Source organism: Marmota marmota, unplaced genomic scaffold, assembly GCF_001458135.2.
Source record: "Marmota marmota marmota unplaced genomic scaffold, marMar, whole genome shotgun sequence".
Taxonomy (NCBI): Eukaryota; Metazoa; Chordata; class Mammalia; order Rodentia; family Sciuridae; genus Marmota; species Marmota marmota.
Window position 1 is genome coordinate 8,773,239 of NW_025999924.1, and position 22,628 is coordinate 8,795,866.

Sequence of the window (22,628 nt, forward strand, 5' to 3'; positions counted from 1 at the left end):
TAAAGGAAAAATGAAGAAAGATTGATTCTTTAATGTCTAGCTTAGTAGAAGACAAGATCAATTCTAACATCTGTTCTTGTATTCAAACTATTGTGCCAGGTTGTTTTGGTTAAATAAATAATGAAAATCCATCATCATACAGATATGAAGTTAGAAAAAAAAGCATGGGGGCTGGGGTTGTAGCTCAGTGGTAGAGCACTTGTCTAGCACATATGAGGCATTGGGTTCAATTCTCAGCACAGCATATAAATAAATAAAATAAAGGTCCATTGACAACTAAAAAATATATAAAATTTAAAAATATATAAAAATTAAAAAGAAAAAGAAGCATGATGTCATCCATAGTGGCACACACCTGAATGCAAGTTCAAAGTCGCCTCAGCAACCTAGCGAGGCCCTAAGCAACTTAGTGAGACTCTGTATCAAAATATAAAAAAGAGCTAGGGATGTGGCTCAGTGGTTAAATGTCCCTGGGTTCAATCCCTGGTATCAAAAAAAAAAAAAAAAAAAGAAAGAAAGAAAGAAAGAAAAGAAAAAGAAGCATGGTGGCACACACCTATTTCATCTCCTTGGAGGTTGAGGCAGGAAGACAGTGAGTTCGAGGCCAGCCTGGGCAACACAGTGAATATTCTTCTCAAAATAAATAAGTAAATAAAATTAAAACTTCATACTGGGTTACAACAAAATCCATTGTTTTGTCTTACACTTTATTTTGTTTTTGTGGTGCTAGGGATTGAACCCAATGCATGCAAGGCAAGCACTCTACCAACTAAGATATATCCCCAGCCCCATCTTGAACTTTACATAGAAATTTTTACCTATGCGTGAAAATAACCCCATATGGAAATAATGGTCTATGGAAATATGCCTATCTTCTAAATGTTAATATGTTTCATTACTACATGTGTTTGTGTGTGTGTATATGTATACATATAAAATACATTTATTAATATCTTCTCCAATCCCAATCCCATTAGAGCAGTCTTTAAGTCCTAGAAAGGTGTCAAAATGAATCACATCACTGGCAGAGTCAAACGCTATAAAAATTCTAATTCTCACTTGAAACTCTGAAGTTTATTACAAGCAACATTTTTAAAGTGGGAGGTTAATTTCTGATAAAATATCTACTAATCATAATTTGTCATCTGTTGTTTTTTCAAATAAAGATTATATATAAAAAAGTGGCTAATTCAGTTTATAACAGCAATAAAAGCATACAAAGTTTTTTCCTTAAACACTGTAGTCTGTGTTTTATGTGTTCTTCTGTTTTGCTATATGGGACATTAAAAGAAGATGTTTACAGAGATGTGGTGGCACAAACATGTAATACCAGTGACTTAGGAGGCTGAGGTAGGAGGATCACAAGTTCCAGAGAGCATCAGAAACTTAATGAGACCCTGTCTCAAGATAAAACAACAACAAAACATTTGGGGATGTAGATAAGTGGCAAAATATCCATAAGTTCAATTCCCAGTACCAAAAAAGGAAAAAGAAAAAGAAAATATTTTCAGCGCTTCACTAAGTAAACTGGAGTCTGGGTTTTTTGTTTGTTTGTTTGTTTTTGTTTTTAAAGAAAACATGACTGCAAGGAAGTGCTGCCTTGATTTGTGCTAAGATGCCAACAGTTTTTTCTCAATTATTTTGTACCACTAGTATAAATGTCAGCACATACAAAAAAAGGGCAAATAAAGATACTGTATAATTATAAAAATGGTCTGACGGGGTGGACCTCTTAAAAAAATTCTTAGTCTCCTCTACAGATTATCCTTTAAGAACCACTGAATCAGGAGACCAATGAGCTGATTTCAAATTCGGTTTATAGAGGTTGTCATATAGAAAACAGCAAGCCAGATAAATTATTAGTTCAGACTGTGAACCAATTGATAGAAGTTATAAGAAGTAGATTAACACCAAACTGAGAAATAACCTTCATCCCCTTTATAAAAATTGATGTAATTTATAAACAATGTACAAATTTTATGGTTTTTCTTCTTTTACAAATGAATACAAATATGAGTTTTAAAAAACAAAAAACCACCACCTCAACCAAGAATAGTTACATAATTCTCCAAATTTCATGTTTCTTCAGGTTCCACATCTAGCCTAGACAACCACGGATCAATTTTCTGTTCCTAGAGTTTTGCATCATATAGGAATAAATGGAATAACACAATATGTAGCCTTTTGAGGTTGGTTTCTTTTATAAGTGTTGTTTATATTTTCTGAATATAATTCTTTAATCAGGTATGTTTTCTGCAAATGTTTTCACCCAGATGGTGACTTCTCCTTTCATTCTCCTAGCAATGTCTTTTAAAAATATGGTTCACACTTTTGGTGTCATAACTAAAAAATATCTGTTTCGCCCGAGTTACAAAGATTTTCTCCTATATATTTTATTAGTTTGAAATTTGGAACAAAGTTTATACTTAGAACCTGAGAGTTAAATATTGTCTATGACACAGGTATAAATGAAGGTTCTTTTAAAAAAATTTTTCATATAAATACACAATTGTTCCATCATCATTGGTTGAAAAAACTATTCTTTATCCATAGGAAAAGCTATCTGATATTTATGGCTGATCGGTAAAAACAGCAGCATCAGAAAGAAATGAGTCAGTTAAGTGGAAATTTTTAAAACCAAAGTTGGAGAAACAGATGTTCAATCTAATTAAAAAGGACAAAAGATTAAACTATTTTTCCAAATCTCACTCCTTGAAATCCTCTCAGAACTCAACTCTGGAGCCTTATAAGTGTTTGCGTATGCCCTGCCCCAAATCTTACCTCCTTTAAGCAGTTCAGCTTTTATCTATTTTATTACTATTACATTCCCATGTAATATTTCTCTTGAAAAAAAGATTGAGTCTCTTTAAAATTAAAAATAATCAGATTCAGTAGCATCACTAGATAACCTGAAGTTATCCTCTAGGCTTAAATTCCTAAGATCTGTTTTCAGAAAAGAGAAATACCTACAAATAACCATGAAAACCAATCCTCAACTAAAGTTAATTCATACACACAAGCCCTAGGCTTCATATTCATCTTTTTTTTTTTAATTTAAAAAATATTATATATGAGTATCTAATAGAGGTCATGATAATGGGAAGTTCTCATAATTTCAATTAAGATTCTAGCTTCCATCCAATTTCAGGTACAAATATGACCATTATCCAGTTTTGCACAGTTAATAAAAATATTATACTAATCTAAAAAATTGGCTTATATTATATAATAGTTATGTTAAAATGATGTTTCCACATCTTTTATAATACTCATAGGCTTTACCTTATAATTTGAAATATCTTTATCATTAATGTTGGGATATATTTATATTTCAACCCTTTTTTTGTTCAAAATGCAAATATAATCAACTCAATTACTCAGTATTTCCAGAGGACCCTCTTGAGCTCCTGGTCTTGTCATTATGTTACTTACTTACTGATTGAGCCCTCCATTAGGGGGTGCATTGGAACAAGATGCAAAAATCTATTAGCATTATGTCACTTACTGGATTACCTAATGCTTTACTTTTGATGTAAAACTAAATGAATGGTTAAAACTCAGGTTTGTATTAAATATTTGTATTAAATATTACTTCAATAACTATAAATAAGACCTCCATTGATTTCACCTGGAATACCATACTGACATTTTGATTCATATACTTCAAGAAAGATAAAACAGGAAAACATATACAGAGCAACAAAATTCATCAAAGGTACGTGACTAATTTTAAAATATATAATTAAAAATACCACACTAGTCTATATACCTCTCTAGTATTCTAAATAACACCTTGTTTAGAGTAGTATGTTTATTGGCTAATTCATTCATTCCTTAAACTTGAAATAAGAGAACTCAGAAAGAAGTATTATTGGAAAACTCTTATGCCTCAGGCTGAAAACTCTTATGCCTCCTGAGTATTACTCAAACCATTACACCAGAATAAGAAGTCAACCTTTTGGGCTTAAAAGAGATGGTCATAGGGCCAGGAGTGGTGGCACATGCCTGTAACTCCCAGCAGCTCAGGAGGCAGAGGCAGGAGGATCTTGAGTTCAGAGTTAGTCTTAGCAATGGCAAGACGCTAAGCAAGTCAGTGAAATTCTGTCTCTAAATAAAACACAAAATAGGGCTGGGGATGTGGCTCAGTGGTTGAGTGGCCCTAAGTTCAGTCCCCAGTACTCTCTCCGCCCCCCCGCAAAGAGATGGTCATAGGAAAAATTAAAATACTATCCTCATTAAATAATGAGCACATGGAATGTGAAAATCCTTCTCTCACACATATATAACTTTCTCATCTTTTTATACTTAAATAAACAAATGACGTTTCATTAATAAAGAATAAATTTTAGATGGTGACTGGATAAAGATCTAGGGACTGGTCAAAAACATGTAAGTTGCATGAACAGGAACTCTGAATGCTCTGAAGCAGGATAAAGAATAGGAAGTTCTAAGGTTGGTATGGCTGGAACACAGAATACTGTAAAAAAGATATTAGTACAAGATAAATTAAGAGGAAGGCAGGAGTTAAATCATATAACAACTTGAAGACTATGTTAGGATTTTAATGTTTATTCTAGGGGCAATAGGAAGCACCAAAGGATTTCACAGTAGAGGGTGACAAAAATAGCATTTTAAAATAATAATAAATAGCTATCCTGGGGAAAATCATCAGAGGAAGATTAAAGTGTGTGAGGAGATCAACTGGGAGACTTGAATCAGTCTAGATGATGGCAAAATCAGTAAATAGCCTAAGAGATAACCTGAAGATAAAACCAGCCAGCCAGCCTGAGGCATAAGAGTTTTGCAAACTGTCTGCTTGTTTTTCTATTTATCTGTCTATATCTTTAATGGTGCAAACACAAATTTGAGTGTGACTTCTTACTTAGATTATGCTAACAGGCTCAAAGTTAAGTGATAAAACACTATGCCATAAAAAGGAGAGTAGTTAAGAAATACACCCACATACTTGATAATAGTAAACCAGACATAAAAGGCAAAGCACACTTAAACTATTATACATTTCTATCAGAAGTCTTGGGAACATTACAAAATTTATGCTATTACATCATGTAAGCATAAATATCAACTTGCATTTAAAGTAACAGGCCACATACTAAAAACTTCAGTGATGGCTGGCAAAATTATATTTACTGATGAACGAAGAATTATTCACTTGTTTCTAGTTGTAATGTTCTAACTTAACTCTCCTGTGCACACAGAAATGCTATGTATGTAAATGTATATATAATATGTATAACAATAACATTGCATGGTTCTGGAAAAACCCAATATATTTAATTTTAGACAGTACTGGTAAGTATCTTACAACTTAAATAAGAGTGTTACACTGAGAAAATAAAAAATACTTCATTATAAATAAGCATTCCAATCACTACTTATAAACACCACGAAAGCTTTCATCAATTTATGACAATATTTTTGTATCATGTTTAACATAAATGATTTTTTTCTCTGAAAATACTTAAGATTTATGTATAATCACTGTGCACAGTGATGCACGCCTATATTCCCAGAGGCTCAGGAGGCTGAGGAAGAAGGATCATGAGTTCAAAGCTAGCCTCAGCAACTAAGTGAGAGCCCTAAACAACCCAGTAAGACCCTGTCTCTAAATAAAAAAGGGCTGGGGATGTGGCTCAGTGGTTAAGTGCCCTGAGTTCAATCCTAAGTACAAAAAAAAAAAAAAAAGATTTATTTATAATCTAGAAATTCAAACTCACTTTCCTAGAAGAACCTAGAAGACCATATTGAATATTGTTCAAAATAATCCTAAACGCAAAACCATAGCAGAATATAGTAAAGAATTCTTACCAATTTTTCATCAACTGTTATAAGTTGAGTGTCTCGAGTTTGGTCCTGTGCCAGCCTCCATGTGGATGTGCTCAACAATCTGCAGTATAAGACTTCAAGTTAAAAAGTGATCCACGCAATGAGAAAAGAGAAGCAGACAAATCTTACATAAACAAGCTACTTTAACAATATCTGTCTTATTAAAAATTAAGAAAGAAAGAGAGGAGGACACAAAAGTCCTTTTTCTCCCCAATTAGTTCTGTCTGCTAAGTTTTTGGCAGACTCTCACGTTACAGTTCACAACAGGCAGCACTTTATGTCAGTCTACAGGCTCTCTGTCACAGAAAGGCCACCAGTGACAAGTACTGTACTGCTCTCTATGAGAACACAGTGGTTGGTTTGTCAAGACCAAGCAAAAACATGCAAAACTATATCAACTACTCTGGAATGCTGATTCCTAAATGATGGCATCAGAAAGGAGGGAAAATCTCAATCATAAGAAAAAATTTCTTTAAGTTTAAACCATAAGTAATTTAAATATAAATGATGTGTAATTATTTAATTAATGTTAACAAATTAATCCTGTATCCTGTTCAAAAAATTTGAATAAAGTCTGAATGGTTAAAACAGAAATATTAAATTGTAAGTAAAACAGGATTAAAGTCTATTTCCTTTATATTAAGCATCTTCCTATTTCACTGCAAAGAAATTACTTAAAACCAACAGGGTTTTTATTTTTATTTCATGTACACAATATCATTTATACTAACAAAATGTCATATTAATCCCTAATTCTGACAACTTAACACTTTAGATTTATCCAAACTATTAATCCATCTTATATACATTTTTCTTTCAAAAGTAAGCTAGTGCCAGGCATGCTGGTGCATACCTGTAATCCCAGCTACTCAGGAGCTGAGGGGAAGGGGATCATAAGTTTAAGGCCAGCCTCAGCAATTTAGTGAGTTCTCAAGCAACTTAAGAGAGATCCTGTCTCAAAATAAAAAGTTACAAAAGCTGGTAATGTAGTTCAGTGGTAAAGTATCCCTGGGTTCAATCTCTAGTACCACAAGAAAAACAAAACAAGACAAAACTCAACAAAAGAAAATAGAACCACCCAATTAAAAATAGGAAAAGGACATTTATACAAAAAAGACATAGTCAATAAGCTTATGAAAAGATGCTCAACATTACTAAGAATCAGGGAAATACAAAGAAAAATACTAGGAGATACCATTTCACACAGTTCAGTAATGTTAGGCAAAAACAAAATATATGTGTGCTGACAAAGATGTAAAGAAACTGGAACCTCTGTGAGAATATAAAATCGAAAAGCTAGTGTGAAACACAATAAGCTGGTTTCTCAAGATATTAAACACAGATCCAACCATTCCATTTCTGGGTATATACCCCAAAGAAATGAAAGTAGGGACTTGAAAAGAAACTTGTACAGAAATGTTTACAACAGCATTATTTAGAATAGTCAAAAGCAAAAAACAGCCAAAATTAAAAGACACACTTTTTATTGGGCAATATATCATAATAATTGAAAGCACGCATGTAGAAATAATGATTAACATGTAATCATCAGAAAATAAATGGTAATTTTACTTAAATTTAGTAAATTTACATACTATTGAGTAATCTTCTGAGAAAATAAGAAAAACTTTGTTTGCCTCATAGTTTGCCTTTATTTCTGCCTACCTATTTGTTTTATTAGTCTGTTCTCATTTCCAGTTTCTGAAATATCAATCTTAATTTTGAGCCCAAAGGATAATTTTGAGTCTGAGGGTCATGACTATTATCATCAATTACCATTATTAAAGTATAAAAGTCATTTATTATATTTAGCTTTTCTGTATAAGTTTCCTGTAAGAAAGAGATTGGAGATCAAGAGATCTTATTTCTAACCCTGGTCCTATAATTTACTAGATATCTATGAACAAATCCCTTAACTTCTCTGTATCTAAGTTTCATTCTTTGTAAGTCTGTAAAAAATAAGAATCATGTTGTTCTAAAGTGTCTTTCAGTAATGACAATCTCCGTGATTCTATTAGTGAAATGGAGTATGGTTCTAGTTGATTTTAATAATTCTCTATGGAAATTCTATGTAATAATTACTCAACTCATAAAATAATTTGTTCTTTAAGCCTATGCAGCCAGGCATGGTGGTGCACGCCTATAATTCCAGTGGCTTGGGAGGCTGAGGCAGGAGAATTACGAGTTCAAAGCCAGCCTCAGCAATGGCTAGTCGCTAAGCAACTCAGCCAGACCCTGTCTCTAAATAAAATACAAAATAGGGCTGGGGATGTGGTTTAATGGTCAAGTGCCTAAGTTCAATCCCCAGTACAAAAAAAAAAAAAAAGTCTGTGCAGTTACAATTTATAAAAATATATATGTAGACCACAGTTTCTTTATCCATTTACTCATTGATAGACATTGGGTTATTTATGCTAAAAACATTCATGTGCATGCTCTTGTATGGACATACAATTTCAGCTCATTTGGGTAAATATCTAGTAGCACAAGTGCTGATCCTGTTAAGACTGTTTTACCTTTGTAAAAAAGTGCAAAACTGTCTTTGAATGTGGCTGTATCATTTTGCAAATTGCATTCCCACCAGCAATGAATAGGATTACTTGTTCTTTTCATCTTTGCCAGCATTTTGTACAGTCTTGACCATACAAAATGTTTAGGACATTAGCAATCCTACCAGGTGTGCAATGCTATCATTATTGCTTTAATATGCAATTTCCTTATGACATGATTGTGAATCTTTTTATCTGCTCATTTGTCATTCATGTATATATATGTATGTGTTATGTGTGTATGTACCTCCTCTCTGAGAAGTTGTCTTTTCAGACCTTTAGTTCATCGTTGTTGTTGTTGTTATTATTATTATTATTATTATTATTATTATTATTATTATTTGCTAGAGATTGATCCCAGGGCCTCATGCATGCTGAGCACATCATACTCTATCATTGAGCTCTACCCTACAGACCCATATCCACTTTTTGACTGGACAATTTTGCACAGTTCTTTATGCATTATAGATACAAGTCTTTTATCAGATATGTTTTGCAAATATTTTCTCCCAGCCTGGGCTTGTCTTGTCATTTTCTTTGCAGTATGTTTCACAGAGAAGTCCAATATTAATTTTCTCTTTTATGAATCATGTTTTTGATTTCTTCCTATCTATAATAAATGCTTATTAGGATCATCTTAGAATTTCTTTTCTTTCAGTACTGGGGATTGAACCTAGGGGTACTCCACCACTGAATTATACCACCAACCCTTTTTATATTTATTTGAGACAGGGTCTAAGTTGCCTCAAACTTGTGATTCTCCTGCCTCAGCCTCCCAAGTTGCTGGAATTATAAGGTGTACATATAGATCATATAAATACTGTTTTTGTTTGTTTGTTTGTTTGTGAGACAGCAACTAGTCGAGGTTGGCCTCAAACACCTAGGCTCAAGCATTCCCCCACCCTCAACCTACCAAGTATCTGGAACTATAAGCGTATGCTACCATGTCTAACTTACAAACACTGAAAAGATACTTCTCATAATCTTAAATGGTAAAAAGATAAAAAGAACTCATTTGTAATAAAAAAAAAAAAAGCATCCAAATAAGAATGATATCACTGACCCCTTTTGGAGCAAATAAACTTTATCAATTAAGAATAATTTTTTCAAACTCCCTATTTCCTGTGGCAGTTTGAAAATAGGCTCCAAATTTCTTTGACCCCCCTCTCTGCCACTAAGAACTTGAAATTTATATCCCTCCTCCTAGAATATGAATTCTCTGACTGCATGATCACTTTATGACAGTAGAAATGAAGGCTATGTGTTTCTAGGGTCAAGACTTAAGAAGTGGCAGTTGACATTTCCTATCTTTTAGAACACTATTTCTTGAGATATTTCACTAGGAACCCAGCCATCACTTTGTGCGGAAGATGAGGCTGTCCCATAGAGAGAACACCAAAAGAAGAACTGACAGCCAAAACTACTTTACAAGTTATGTAAGTAAGTTATATTGGACCTCTAGCTGAAGTTGAGCTATTCTGGCAGACAAGCTTCCTTGAAAAAGCCAGTGCAAATTATAGATTTGTGAACTAAGTAGACTATTATTGTTTTAAGCAACCAAATATTGGAGTGGTTTGTCATGTGAATGTATATATGCGTGTGTGTGTGTATGTATATATGTGTGTGTGTGTGTGTGTGTGTGTGTGTGTGTGTGTGTGTGTGTGTGTATACACATATATATATACACACACACACACAAACACACACACATATATATATACATACATACATACAGGTATATATGTGTGGGGGGTGGGTGGGTGAGTATGTGCATAAATATTGCCTTTCTTTGGTGAAATGTCAGCTATAGGGTTTTTTTTTTAAACTCTACAAATAACCGAATATGGCTAAAAACATTAAAAGCGAATTAGTAGACCTAGGAGAGGGATAGCTGGGTCAAATGGTGGTTCCATTCCCAATTTTCCAAGAAATCTCCATACTGCTTTCCATATTGGCTGCACCAATTTGGAGCCCTACCAGCAATGTATGAGTGTGCCTTTTTCTTCACATCCTTGCCAAAACTTATAATTGTTTGTATTCATAATAGCTGCCATTCTGACAAAAAACAAATGCCAAATGTTTTCTCTGATATAAGGAGGCTGATTCATAGTGGGGTAGGGAGAGGGAGCGTGGGAGGAATGGGGGGGGGGAGGGAAGGAGTATGGGGTTAGAAATGATGATGGAATGTGATGGACATTATTATCCAAAGTACATGTATAAAGACATGAATTGGTGTGAATATACTTTGTATACAACCAGAGATATGAAAAATTATACTCTGTATGTGTAATAAGAATTGTAATGCATTCCACTGTCATATATAAATAAAAATATAAACAGTGAATTAGTAGTCTTAAGGGACCAGAAATAATCTGTTGGAGTTTTAGATAAAATGGAATCCCTAATCTTGTAGAAATCTTTTAAGGAATTAATTAATACTTAGCCTTTTGATTAGAGCCAATTATGTTTTTTTTCAATCTATTAAAAATTTATCAAACCAAATTCCCATTGAATCAGAAAGGGTTTAGTTCTATGCTAAACTATAAGAAATATTACTGAAAGTTCTAACTGAAATTATTATAAATAATACTAAACACTGTCCTTGCTACAATAATCATCTTGGACCTAAAATATGTTGATATTTGAGTCAATCACCTTTAAATTAATGATCTTGAAGCTTTTCAAGATTTTGAAGAGAGAAACTTTAAAGTGTGTTCATCATATTGTACTCTCTCAGCAAAAGCAAAACAGAATCAATTGTCCATGGGAAAATTAAAGCGTTAAGGAAATACTTAATATTTGGGAAAAATAGAGCGAATGAAAGAAAAAATTCTACCAATCCTTTGGTTACTTCAAAGGAAATAAGAGTGAAGAAAACTCACTTATCTCTTTATAGAATCTAATTTCCTTTATCCTAATTCTAATTTATTGCAACAATTTCTAGTCTTTACCCATAGTACTTAATATGTACTTAATATCATCTTAAAATGTTTAGCTGTTAAAATTGGTAAAAAATAAGAATGACTTTCTACTGATGTCCTTTTTCTCATTCTGAGCCAGGCAGATCTGGTGGCAGGAACTATTATGGTGCATGCCTGCAATCCCAGAGGCTCAGGAGACAGGCAGGAGACTGTGAGTTCAAAGCCAACCTAAGCAATTTATCAAGGTCCTAAGCAACTTAGCAAGACCCTGTCTCTAAATAAAATATAAAAAATGGCTGAGGATGTGATTCAGTAGTAGAGCAACACTGGGTTAAAGGCCCCTACCAAAAAAACAAACACACACAAAAAACAGATGTGTCTCAGATAAAGTCTAGCCCCAAACTGAATCTTTTCCAATGGACTAAGGAAAGACTAGTGAAAGAAAAGTAAAGGTAATCATGCCCACATACTACACTTTAGAATGGAAATGAAGAGTAATGAGGAGAATGTGGGCAATGTATTAGGAGGTAATAATAAAGAAACTGTAGGGAATGATGGAAAATGTAAGGAGAAAAGAAATATATTCAATTTATAGCAATAATTTAACAAGATAAACATACATGAAGTAAAATAAGGGGAATAAGTATACATATGTCATGATAATGAGAATAATTATATTACAAATCACAAAGAATATATGATAAGTTCAAATTTAGCTAAGTTATATCACTGAACTCTAATGACTACAAAACAATACAGTACCTCTACTGCTCTAAAATGTTTTAGAGGAAGAAATTGTGTTGTTGTACTTTCACATGTCTTACAAATAATTGGAAGCAAATTTACCATAAAGATGTCAATTATTAGCCTGAGAATTGAATACAATAGTAGTTAAAATCCTAATGACATTTTTATGAAATTATATGATTCTCACTGGGAAGAAAAATATTCACAAAAATAACCAAGAAAATTTTGAAAAGTAATAAAGAAGTAGAATTTGCCTTGCCAAATAATATGTTACAGTAATTAAAATACCAGGGTATTATCACAGGCACAGACAAATAGATCGAACAGTACAGATCAGATTACAAAAACAGACCTTCAGATCTGAAGATCCATTATATAATAAAGGTGAAATTTCAAATTAGTGGTGGAAGTCTGAAGTTATATTTAGACAACGGGCTATTCTTTCATGGGGAAAAAAAAATCTGAATTCCCTTCTAAAACAGCTGCACTGTATAACAAAGAATTCCAGATGGACTTAAAAATATATGTATCCACATATATACTATACATGTGCACCTGTGTGTAAAAATACTAAAATTATGATTTCTTTTTAAAAATTTTTATTTTTGTAATTGCAGATGGGCAGCATGCCTTTTTTAATTTTTTTAGAATTTAACCTTTATTTTTATTTTTTGTTGTTTTTGTTTTTTATGTGGTGCTGAGGATCGAACCCAGGGCCTCACCAGCTACAGTCCCAGCCCCTAAAATATGATTTCTTAAAAATAACTATTGGGTAGATAAAGTCTTCCAAGTCAAGACAAAATTCCCACAAACTATGAAATTAGAAAGCAAAAACTGTCATGGAAAAAGACATACCATGCTAACACTAATCAACTCTTTCTGCAGTAGGTACATTTATTTTCTAAAAAGCAGACTTCAGTGTAAGAAAAATTATCAGGGACAAAGAAGGGCATTATGTAACAATGAAGGGGTCAGTTCTTAAATAAGATATTAACCATCTTCAAAGTGTTTGCACCTAACAAGAGAATGTCAAAATATGCTAGAAATCCATTGTTATACTTGGAAACTTCCATATTCTTCTAGTAGTAATTGAAAGAACCAGAAGGCAGACGACCAGTAAGGACACAGTTGAACTGAGGAGCACCATTAACAAATTGAACATAACATCTATCAACTACTTCATTCAACAATAGCAGAACACATTCTTTTCAAATTCAAAACATTCACCAGATGACATTTTAAGACATAAAATAAATCTTAACAAACTGAAAAGAATAGAAAACACACAATGCATTAAACTGTAAATCATTATCATAAACTGGAAATCCTCAATTATCTGGATATGAAACAACATTCCTACATGATTCATGAGTCATAGAAGAAATCCCAAGGAAAACTTTTAAAGTATTTTGAACTAAATGAAAATACAACTTTCAAAATTTGTGGGATGCGGCAACAGCAGTGCTGAGAGGAAAATTAATAGCACTGAACACATACAATAGAAAAGAAGGTCTAAATTTGATAATCTAAGCTTCCATACCATAAGAAATAAGAGGAAAGAAAAAGAGCAATAAACCTAACACAAAAGGAAAAAAGTTTAAATATTATAGCAGTTATCAATGAAATTATAAATAGAAAATTGGTAAATAAACAAAACCAAAAGGCTATGGTTTGAAAAGATCAATAAAATTTATTATACCTGGGCTGAGGCTGTAGCTCATTGGTAGAGCGCCCGCCTCTCATGTGTGAGGCACTGGGTTCGATCCTCAGCACCACATAAAAATAAATACTGTGTCCAACTATAACTAAAAAAATATTTTTAAAAAATTATTATACCTCTAACCAGGCTAATAAAGTTTAAAAATAAAAAAAAGATAAATCACAAATAGAAGTGAAACAAGTGTCACTACTTCTGATCTCATGAACATTAAATATAATAGGAAATAATTATGAATATTTCAAGTCCATAAATGGACTAACATCTGAAAACACAAAGTATCAAAATTCACATGAGAAATAATTTGAATAGACTTACATCTGATTAAAGATATTCAATCAATAACCTTCCAAAAAAGAAAGCACTGGGCCCAGATGGTCTCCAAGTAAATTCTACCAAACATTTTAAGAATAAACAATACCAAACAAATACATCCTAACTTATTCTCCAGGACCAGTATAATCTTAATATCAAAACTAGATAAAGGCATTGGAAGAAATAAACATTACAGATCATTCTTTTATGAACATAGCTACAAAAATCCTCAACAAATGTTAGCACAGTGAATCCAAATATGTCAAAAAAGATGAATACACCATGACCAAATTGAATTTATTCCAGGTAGGCAAGGCTTGCTCAATATTTGAAAATCAATTAATTTGTTCTAGCACACTGGCAGGCTAACAAAGAAAAATCAAACGATCATACTAATTGTCATATAAAAGGAATCTGACAAAACACATATCTGAGCTAAAAACTTTGTACAAACTAGAAACAAGGGAATTTTTGCAACTGGATAAAACAACATTTTCATACATTCTACAACACACTTGACACTTATAGGGGAATAACTACATGTTTGAATGTAAGTGAACTAAATTCCCCAATTCCCATAAGCTGAATTGTTACACCAACAAGATCCAATGATAACGTTGCCTACAAGAAACTCACTTTACCAATTAAGACACACACAGACCAAAAGTGAAAGGATGGAAATAGATATTTCATACAAACTGAAAGAAAACAAATGGAAAACAAAAGTGAGCCGGTGTAGCTCTTCTTATAGCAAAGTAGACTTAAAAACAAAAACTGAAAGAAAAGAAAAAAGTTCACTGTACAATGATCAAGAGATGAATTCAATAAGATATAACAATCACAACTACATAAATCACAACTACATATGCACCTAATGTCAGAGCATCTCACTTTCATAAAACAAATATTATTAGTTTTAAAGGAAGAAAGAGAGTCAAATAGAATAGTAGTGGGAAACATAAACACTCCACTTGTATCGATGGACAAAACATCTAAACTATTAAGTGTAAAAGCTGGAGTCTGACAGCTGGGGTTCAAACCCTGGCATCCTCTCTTACATGCTGTATGAGTTAGAGCAGTAAGTAAGAGAACCTCTCTATTCCTCAACTTCCTTATTAGAAATGGGGAACAACAGCAGAAGTTATCTCATTAGTTTGAACAAAAAGAACTAAATGAATTAACATACAGTCCCAGAAGAGTACCTCTCACCATCAATTATTACTATCCTTTTCTTCTTTGTGCTTGACTCATTTGAGTGCTCTGGCAAATGTCTTTCAAGAGAATCTTTTTCTTTATCCAGAAAAAAAAAAAAATCCAGACCAAAAAATCAACAAAGAAACATCAGAATTAAACTATACTATAGATCAAATGGATTTAACATTCACAGATACAGAACACAAATTCTTTTCATCAGCACATAGAACATTTTCTAACATAATCCATATATCAAGCCACAAAACAAATCTCAACAAATTTTAAAAAGTCAAAATTATATCATGCATCTTTTTCTGGCATAATGGAATAAAGCTACAAATAAACAACAAAAGAAACTTCAGAAATTATATAAATTCATGGAGATGTAACATGTTACTGAAGGAACAATGGGATATAGCAAAAGCAGTACTAGGAAGGAAATTTATAGGAGTAAACACCTACATTAAAAAAAATAGAAAGATTCCAAACAACCTAATGATATATCTCAAGGACCTAAAAAGAAAAAGAGATCAAAAATTAAAAGGAAAAAAAAAAAAAAACAAAAATCAGAGCAGAAATAAACAAAATGGAGACTAAAAAATAATACAAAAAAATCAATGAAACAAAGTTGGTTTAAAAAAAAAGATAAGCAAAATCAATAAACTTATTTAGGTAGACTGAAGGGTGCAGGGCAAGAGAAACCCCAAACAAATACAGTTACAAATGAAAAAAAGAGACATTACACCTGATACCACAGAAATACAAAGGATCATTAGAGACAAAGAGACAAACCCACATACATACAGTTATCTAATACTAGACAAAGGTGCCAAAAATATACTTTGAAAAAAAGATAGCCTTTTCAACATATGGTGTTGGAAAAATTGTAAATCCATATGTATAAGAATGAAACTTAATGTCTCTCTCTCTCTCTCCCTGAACAAAAGTCAATGCAAACTGAATCAAAGACCTAGGAATTAGCCTAGAAACTAACTGCTAAGAGAAAATATAGGCCCAACATGTTGGCAAAGGAACAGACTTCCTTAACAAGATTCCTAAAGTGCAAGTTAAAAAAAAAAAAATCAGTGGATGGCATCAAACTGAAAAGCTTCTGCAGGGCTGGGCATGTGGCTCCAAGGTACAGCGATTGCCTATAGTATGAGGCACTGGGTTTGATTCTCAGCACCACATATAAATAAATAAAATAAAGGTCTATCAACAACTAATACAACTTTTTTTATAGAAGTAGGATTTTTATTAAAATTCAAAATTTAGTTATTTCAAAACTAGCAACAAAAGACCTAGAAGTTACTAACACATTATATTTGTGGAATGTATTGACATTATTAAATATACAGAAATACATTTAATATAGAAATATATCTGAAATTGAATCTTTTGTGTGTATGTGGTTCTAGGGATCCAACCCAGGGCTTCATGCATGCTAGGCAAGTACTCTACTACTGAGCTGCACCCCCAGCCCTGAAGTTGAATGTTAATACTCATAAACCTAACATTTTGCTATTCAAATTCATGTTAATTTTAAGTAGCAAGTCCAAATAACCAATATGATTGGAACAGGGAATACTGTTAAAAAAGAAAAAGCTTCTGCATAGCAAAGGAAACAATTAAGAGCATGAGGAGAAAGCCTACAGAATGGGACATCATTGCCACCTGCTCCTAAGATAGAGCATTAGTATCTAAAATGTATTGAAAACTCAAAAAATTAACATCAAAATAGCAAATAATTCAATTAATAAATGGGCAAAAGAACTTAACAGACACTTACCAAAAGAAGAAATACAACTGGGCAACACGTAAATGAAAAAAATGTTCAACATCCTCAGTAATCAGGAAAATACATATCAAAAGTACACTGAGATTTCTTCTCACCTCAGTCAGGACAGCAATCATCAAGAATACAAATAACAATAACTGCTGGAGAGAACACAAGGGGAAAGGTACCCTTACACATTGTTGGTAGGACAATCACTTTGGAAAGCAATATGAAGATTCCTTAAAAGACAAGGAATGGAACTGTATAAGTGGTCCCTTCACCTTCTGAATATAGCCCTCATTGCTCTAAGGCTTATTTTAAAAAGAAAAAAAAAAAAAGTTTTTTCTCTCTTCTCCCCTCTCCCCATCCCTAACAAACAAGATTAATTCCCCTAGTTAACTGCCCTTGAACACACCTACTTCAGGAAAGAGATGCCAGCTGAGGATCTGAGAAGTAAATATCTCCAAATGAACAAGTGAATCCCAACAGCCACCAGGACGCCTTGACATGCCCTACCAGAGCTTATCTGGATTACAACACTAGAAGAGTTCCTGTAAACCTCCCAGTCTTTCCTGATGGGGAGAGTCACAGCCTTTGGAACAGGAGTCCCCTGTGTTTCTCCTTTGCTAGCAAAGCAATAAACCTTCTTTTTCCCTTTCTCAAAATCATATCCTCATTATTAAATTGGCATTGATGGCATTGGGGATGGGGACTGGCATTGGGGATGGGGACCCTGTAAGGTCCTTGCTTGGCATCTGGACAGCCATCTTCGGTGACAGCTGCCATTTTAAGAAAAAATTTGCTTTCCCACCCAAGGGCGTTTCTGAGAAAGTCTCACCACTCCCTCAAACCAATCTAACCCTTCAAACCACATTCTTTCCCTTACCAACCCCCCCTTAACCACCAGCATAAGGAACCACTGGGGCTCTAATCCTGAGCCAGCCCCACAAAAGTCCAGAACCCCAAGCCTGTTTGGCCTCTCTCCTTCTATGGAGAGATGTGCCTTTATTTGTCAGCTCTGACAAACTCTTGTGTATCTCTCTCCCTGGTCTCATCTTTCATCTGGTTCACCTGTCTCCTGGTTCCTCGCTTTCCTATCAGACCAAGTTTTTGGTTAAAGAACCACCATATGACCAAGATCCCACTCCTTGGTATTTATCCTAGAACTAAAATCAGCATATTAGAGATACATGCATACGAATGTTAATAACAGTGCAAGTCACAAACATCAAGTTAAGGAAACAGTCTAGGTGTCCCTTAACAAACAAATGGATTTAAAAAATGATATAAATACACAATAGAGTCTACTCAGCCTATACAAGAATGAAATTATGTCATTTGCTGATAAACGAAGGGAACTGGAAACAACATGCTAAGTAAAACAAGCTGGACTCAAAGTCGTGGATCAAATGTTTTCTTTCATGTGGAAGCTAGAGAGAAAAATAAAAGGCATAAAGAAGGGATCTCAGGCTGGGGATTTAGCTCAGTTGGTAGAGTGCTTGCCTTACCTACTCAAGGCCCCTGGGTTCAATCCCCAGCATCACCCAAAAAAAAAAAAAAAAAAAAAGGTGGGGGAGGGTGGTCTCATAAAAACAGAAGAGAGAGTAAAATGATCTAGAGGGAGAGGAGAGAGTAGGGCATGGGGAAATACTCAGAACAAAATCTACCAAATTATGCCATGTCCATATATGAACATACCACAATGAATCCCACTTTTATATGTAATTATAATATACCCATTTAAAAAAATAATAGAAGAAAGATCAGTAGTATACAGCAAATGAATTGGGGGAGAGAGGAGAGAAAGGAACTGTACTGTGGAAAGACCAAATTATATTATGCCATATTTGTACAGAAGCACAAATATGGCATAATAGATCCCATTATTATGTATAACTATAATGACCCAACAATAAAAAGAAATCCCTATAGTTAAGTGACACAGGACTATAACTAAACATTTAGGTGTAACTCTAACAATATGTATAGGAGCTTTAAAAGGAAAATTAGAAAACTCTGATGGAGGAAATAATGAACATCTAAATACTAAAGGGATATTCCATACTCATGAATAAAAATATTTCACATTGTTAAAATTCTCCTTGATTTACTCTACAGATTGAACACAATTTCACTGAGAGAAAAAAAAATACAGCAAGTTACTTTGTGGATATTGATAAGCTAATTCTAAAATTCACATGAAAATACCAATGATCCAAAATAATCAATACAATATTGAGAGATAATTAACAAAGATAGAAGACTGACACTACTGGATTTTAAAGCTTTCAACACAATCACATTAATTGAAAAACCAGCCTCTATCTCAGAGCAAAGCCTGTCCAAGGAAGGGACATGACCTTAGTCCTTGGAAAGACCCACAGAGCACTCCTAAGCACATTCCCACCCTGCTGAGTTGTTTATCTACAAAGAACAGGAGAGATCTGCTGCACCAGGTGTCCCTGACTCAGTCAGGCTAGGTGGGGATCCATAGCAGCCCCCTAGCAGCCACCAATCAGCATGAGACAGGGAAATACCTGGGATGCCAGTGGTTTATGGTGGTTGATAACAAGTTGGGAAACCATGTAGTTCAGCAGTACACCCCTCTTGGCTCAAACCAATCAGTTCAAACGAATACCCCGTTTGTACTGACCAATCACCCCTACCCAACTTGTTCCCGCCAGTGAATGTGCAAATCATGTTTTAGAGTTGTTATTTGATTTTCCCGAGGTGTGTGATGATTTGCTAAAGGATGCTATGATGTATGTGAAGTCCCTGCCCTCTCCAAAGAATGTATAAAACTGCTGCAAACCCTGGCCTCAGGGCCTCTCAGCATCACCAGTTGCTGTGTGTGCGCACGCGCACGCGCACGCGGAGGACCAAGCTAGCTCGCAATAAACACCTCTTTGCTGCTTACATCGATCTTGGGTCTCTGGGGGTCCCGAATTCGAACATAACATAATAAAGACAGTATTGGGGAGCTGGGGTTGTGGCTCAGCAGTACAGCGCTCGCCTAGCATGTGTGAGGCCCTGGGTTCAATCCTCAGCACTGAAAGAATTCCCCATGCAAAGACACTTCGCCAGGAGAATTCCAATTTTATTGCAAAAGGCTGTGTGCTTATATAGATCTAAGGGGAGATGGCAGGGCTTAGATAAATGGCAGACCACCCGTTTATTGGCAAGTTCTTCCAGATATCAGCTCCAGAGCCCAGGAATTAGTTCTTATTGGGGCTAAGGTTCCCCACCAGAGAGAGAGTTCACACGGGCGGGAACTTTTCACGCCAGTGAGAAAAAGGGGAAAGTAGGAAGAGGAGGTGGTTAGGCGCCATGTTGGGGTTTTTCTCTGGGGTGCGGCTGCCGTTTATATTTTTCCCAACAAGCACTACATATAAATAAACTAAATAAAGGCACTGTTTCCACCTACAACTAAAAGAAAAAAAAAATTAAAAATAAAGACACTATTGTATTGTCTAAACAATAATCAGGTCAAGGAACAGAACTGATAGCCCAGAAATAAACTATTTACATAGAGCCAACACATAAAGTTATTGAGAAAGGAACAAAGGCAATTCAATGGTGTTAGAACAACTAGGCATCAACTTGCAAAAAATGAATATATACAATGACCTTCCAGCTTTCACAGAAATTACTTCAAGGGGCTGGCAGTGTAGCCAAAGACAGACCCTGTCTAGCATGTGTGAGATCCTGGGTTCAATCCCCAGCACCCAAACAAAAACAAAACAAAAACCTCAAAATTAGTTCAAAACAGAAATACCAAGCTTCTAAAAAGACAATGTAAGAAAATAGGTGACCATGGGTTTGGCACTGAGTTTTTAGATACCAAAAGCATGATCCATGAAGGAAAAAAGGGGTAAGGTTGCACTTCATTGAAATTAAAAGTTCCTGTTTTGTGAAATATATTAAGAGAAAAAAAGACAAGCCACGCACTGAGGAAAAAAAAAATGAGTAAAACACATATCTGATAAAGGATCACTGTCACAAAAAAAAAGGGGGGGGGGGTCAGAGGATCACAATTTTGAGGCCAGCCTGAACAACTCAGTGAGATACTGTCTCAAAATAAAATTTAAAGATAGGGCTGGGGGCAGGATGGGGATGTGGCTCAGTGGTAGAGCACTGGCTTCACACATGTGAGGCACTAGGTTGGATCCTTGGAATCACATTAAAAAAATAAAATAAAATAAAGGTACCCATCTACAAAATGAAACAAAGAAATGAAGCAATACCAAGGGCACTATTAAAAAAAAAAAAATAGGGCTGGGGGTGCAGCTAAGTTCTATGAACGATGTAGCATGTGAGAGGCCCCAAGTTCAAGCCCCAGCATCAGAAAACAAACAATTAAAAGAAAGTTCAACAAATTAAAAAATCATTTAATAAAGAAATAAGTATTTAAAAAAAAAGAAAGAAAGTTCAACAAGAAAGCAACCCAATTAAAACACAGACAAAAGATCTGATCAGATATCTCACCAAAGAAGATATACAGGGGCTGCGGCTGTAGCTCAGTGGGAGAGGACTTGCCTGGCATGTGTGAGACACTGGGTTTGACCTTCAGCACCAGATAAAAATAAATAAATAAATAAATAAAGATATAAAACAAAGACACTGTGTTCACCTACAACTACAAAAAATTTTTTTTTAAAGAAGATATATGAACCATTAGGGATGGGGGGAGAAGATGGCGGCGAGGGGAGTGCATTGTCCCCATGTGCTGCGTCACTGTGTGGGAGTATGACAAGTCAGGACGGCTAAAGGCTATCTTGTTAGGAATTTCCAGCAATAGTGGGGTGCTCCGGAACCTGGAGGAAGGATTTCCATCGCACGAGGATCGGCTACGGGGACTCAAATGCGAGAGATTTGTCGCATGGAGGGTAACACTGCTTATTCAGCAAATTGCCCTGCGGCTAGAGTCTGCAGCGCACGCTGGGAAACGAGGAGATAGCGAGCGGCGCAGGGATACAGCGCTGCAGTTTCTTCCAGCCGTGCAAGCACCGTAATCAGTGCTGAATTCTGGGTTCGAGACGGGGGAAGGAAGCGGTCCATTTCGGTTCTCCACACCGGTCAAACCACAGAGGAGGCCAGCGGCCACCATCTTGGAGAGCTGACGTCACCATCCCTGTTTTTGACTGACCGCAGCTCATTCAGCCATAGAACAGGTAATTTCAGGCTGCCATTCGCCTGCGGCTTGCAGACAGATTACTCAGGCTCAGTACCTGAGTGCTTCTTGGAGCCTGCTCTTATCAGAGCATACACCGAGCACGGAGCGGCCCAGTTCCGGCTCCCGGAACTGCTCTGGCCCAGGGCTAAGGAGCCCGTGGAAACTGCTTCTCGGTCCGGGTCCTGCTGAGGGCCGGTCAGGACTCACCCATTGCTTTGGTTACCTGGCAAAGGGAACGAAATGCTGCCATTCGCATAGGATACCAACATGGCAGAGATCTGATGTCATCAGAAAGCAGCGGAGGAGAGAACTTCATCAATACCAGTGGCGACAGAAACAGTTGGTCTCCTGGTAGGGAGGGTGAGGCACAGACACCCGAGTCTCTCTC

The 22,628-nt window shown here is 35.1% G+C and overlaps 1 protein-coding gene across 1 annotated transcript in view; it reads right to left on the reverse strand.

Moving 5' to 3' along the window:
- Ndufs4 (NADH:ubiquinone oxidoreductase subunit S4) overlaps nt 1–22,628 on the reverse strand; it is a 106,699-nt gene that overhangs the window by 52,994 nt on the left and 31,077 nt on the right. The window contains exon 2 of the mRNA XM_015497311.2: nt 5,830–5,908. Within this exon, the coding sequence (XP_015352797.1) occupies nt 5,830–5,908 (79 nt within the window). The remainder of the gene's footprint in view (nt 1–5,829; nt 5,909–22,628) is intronic.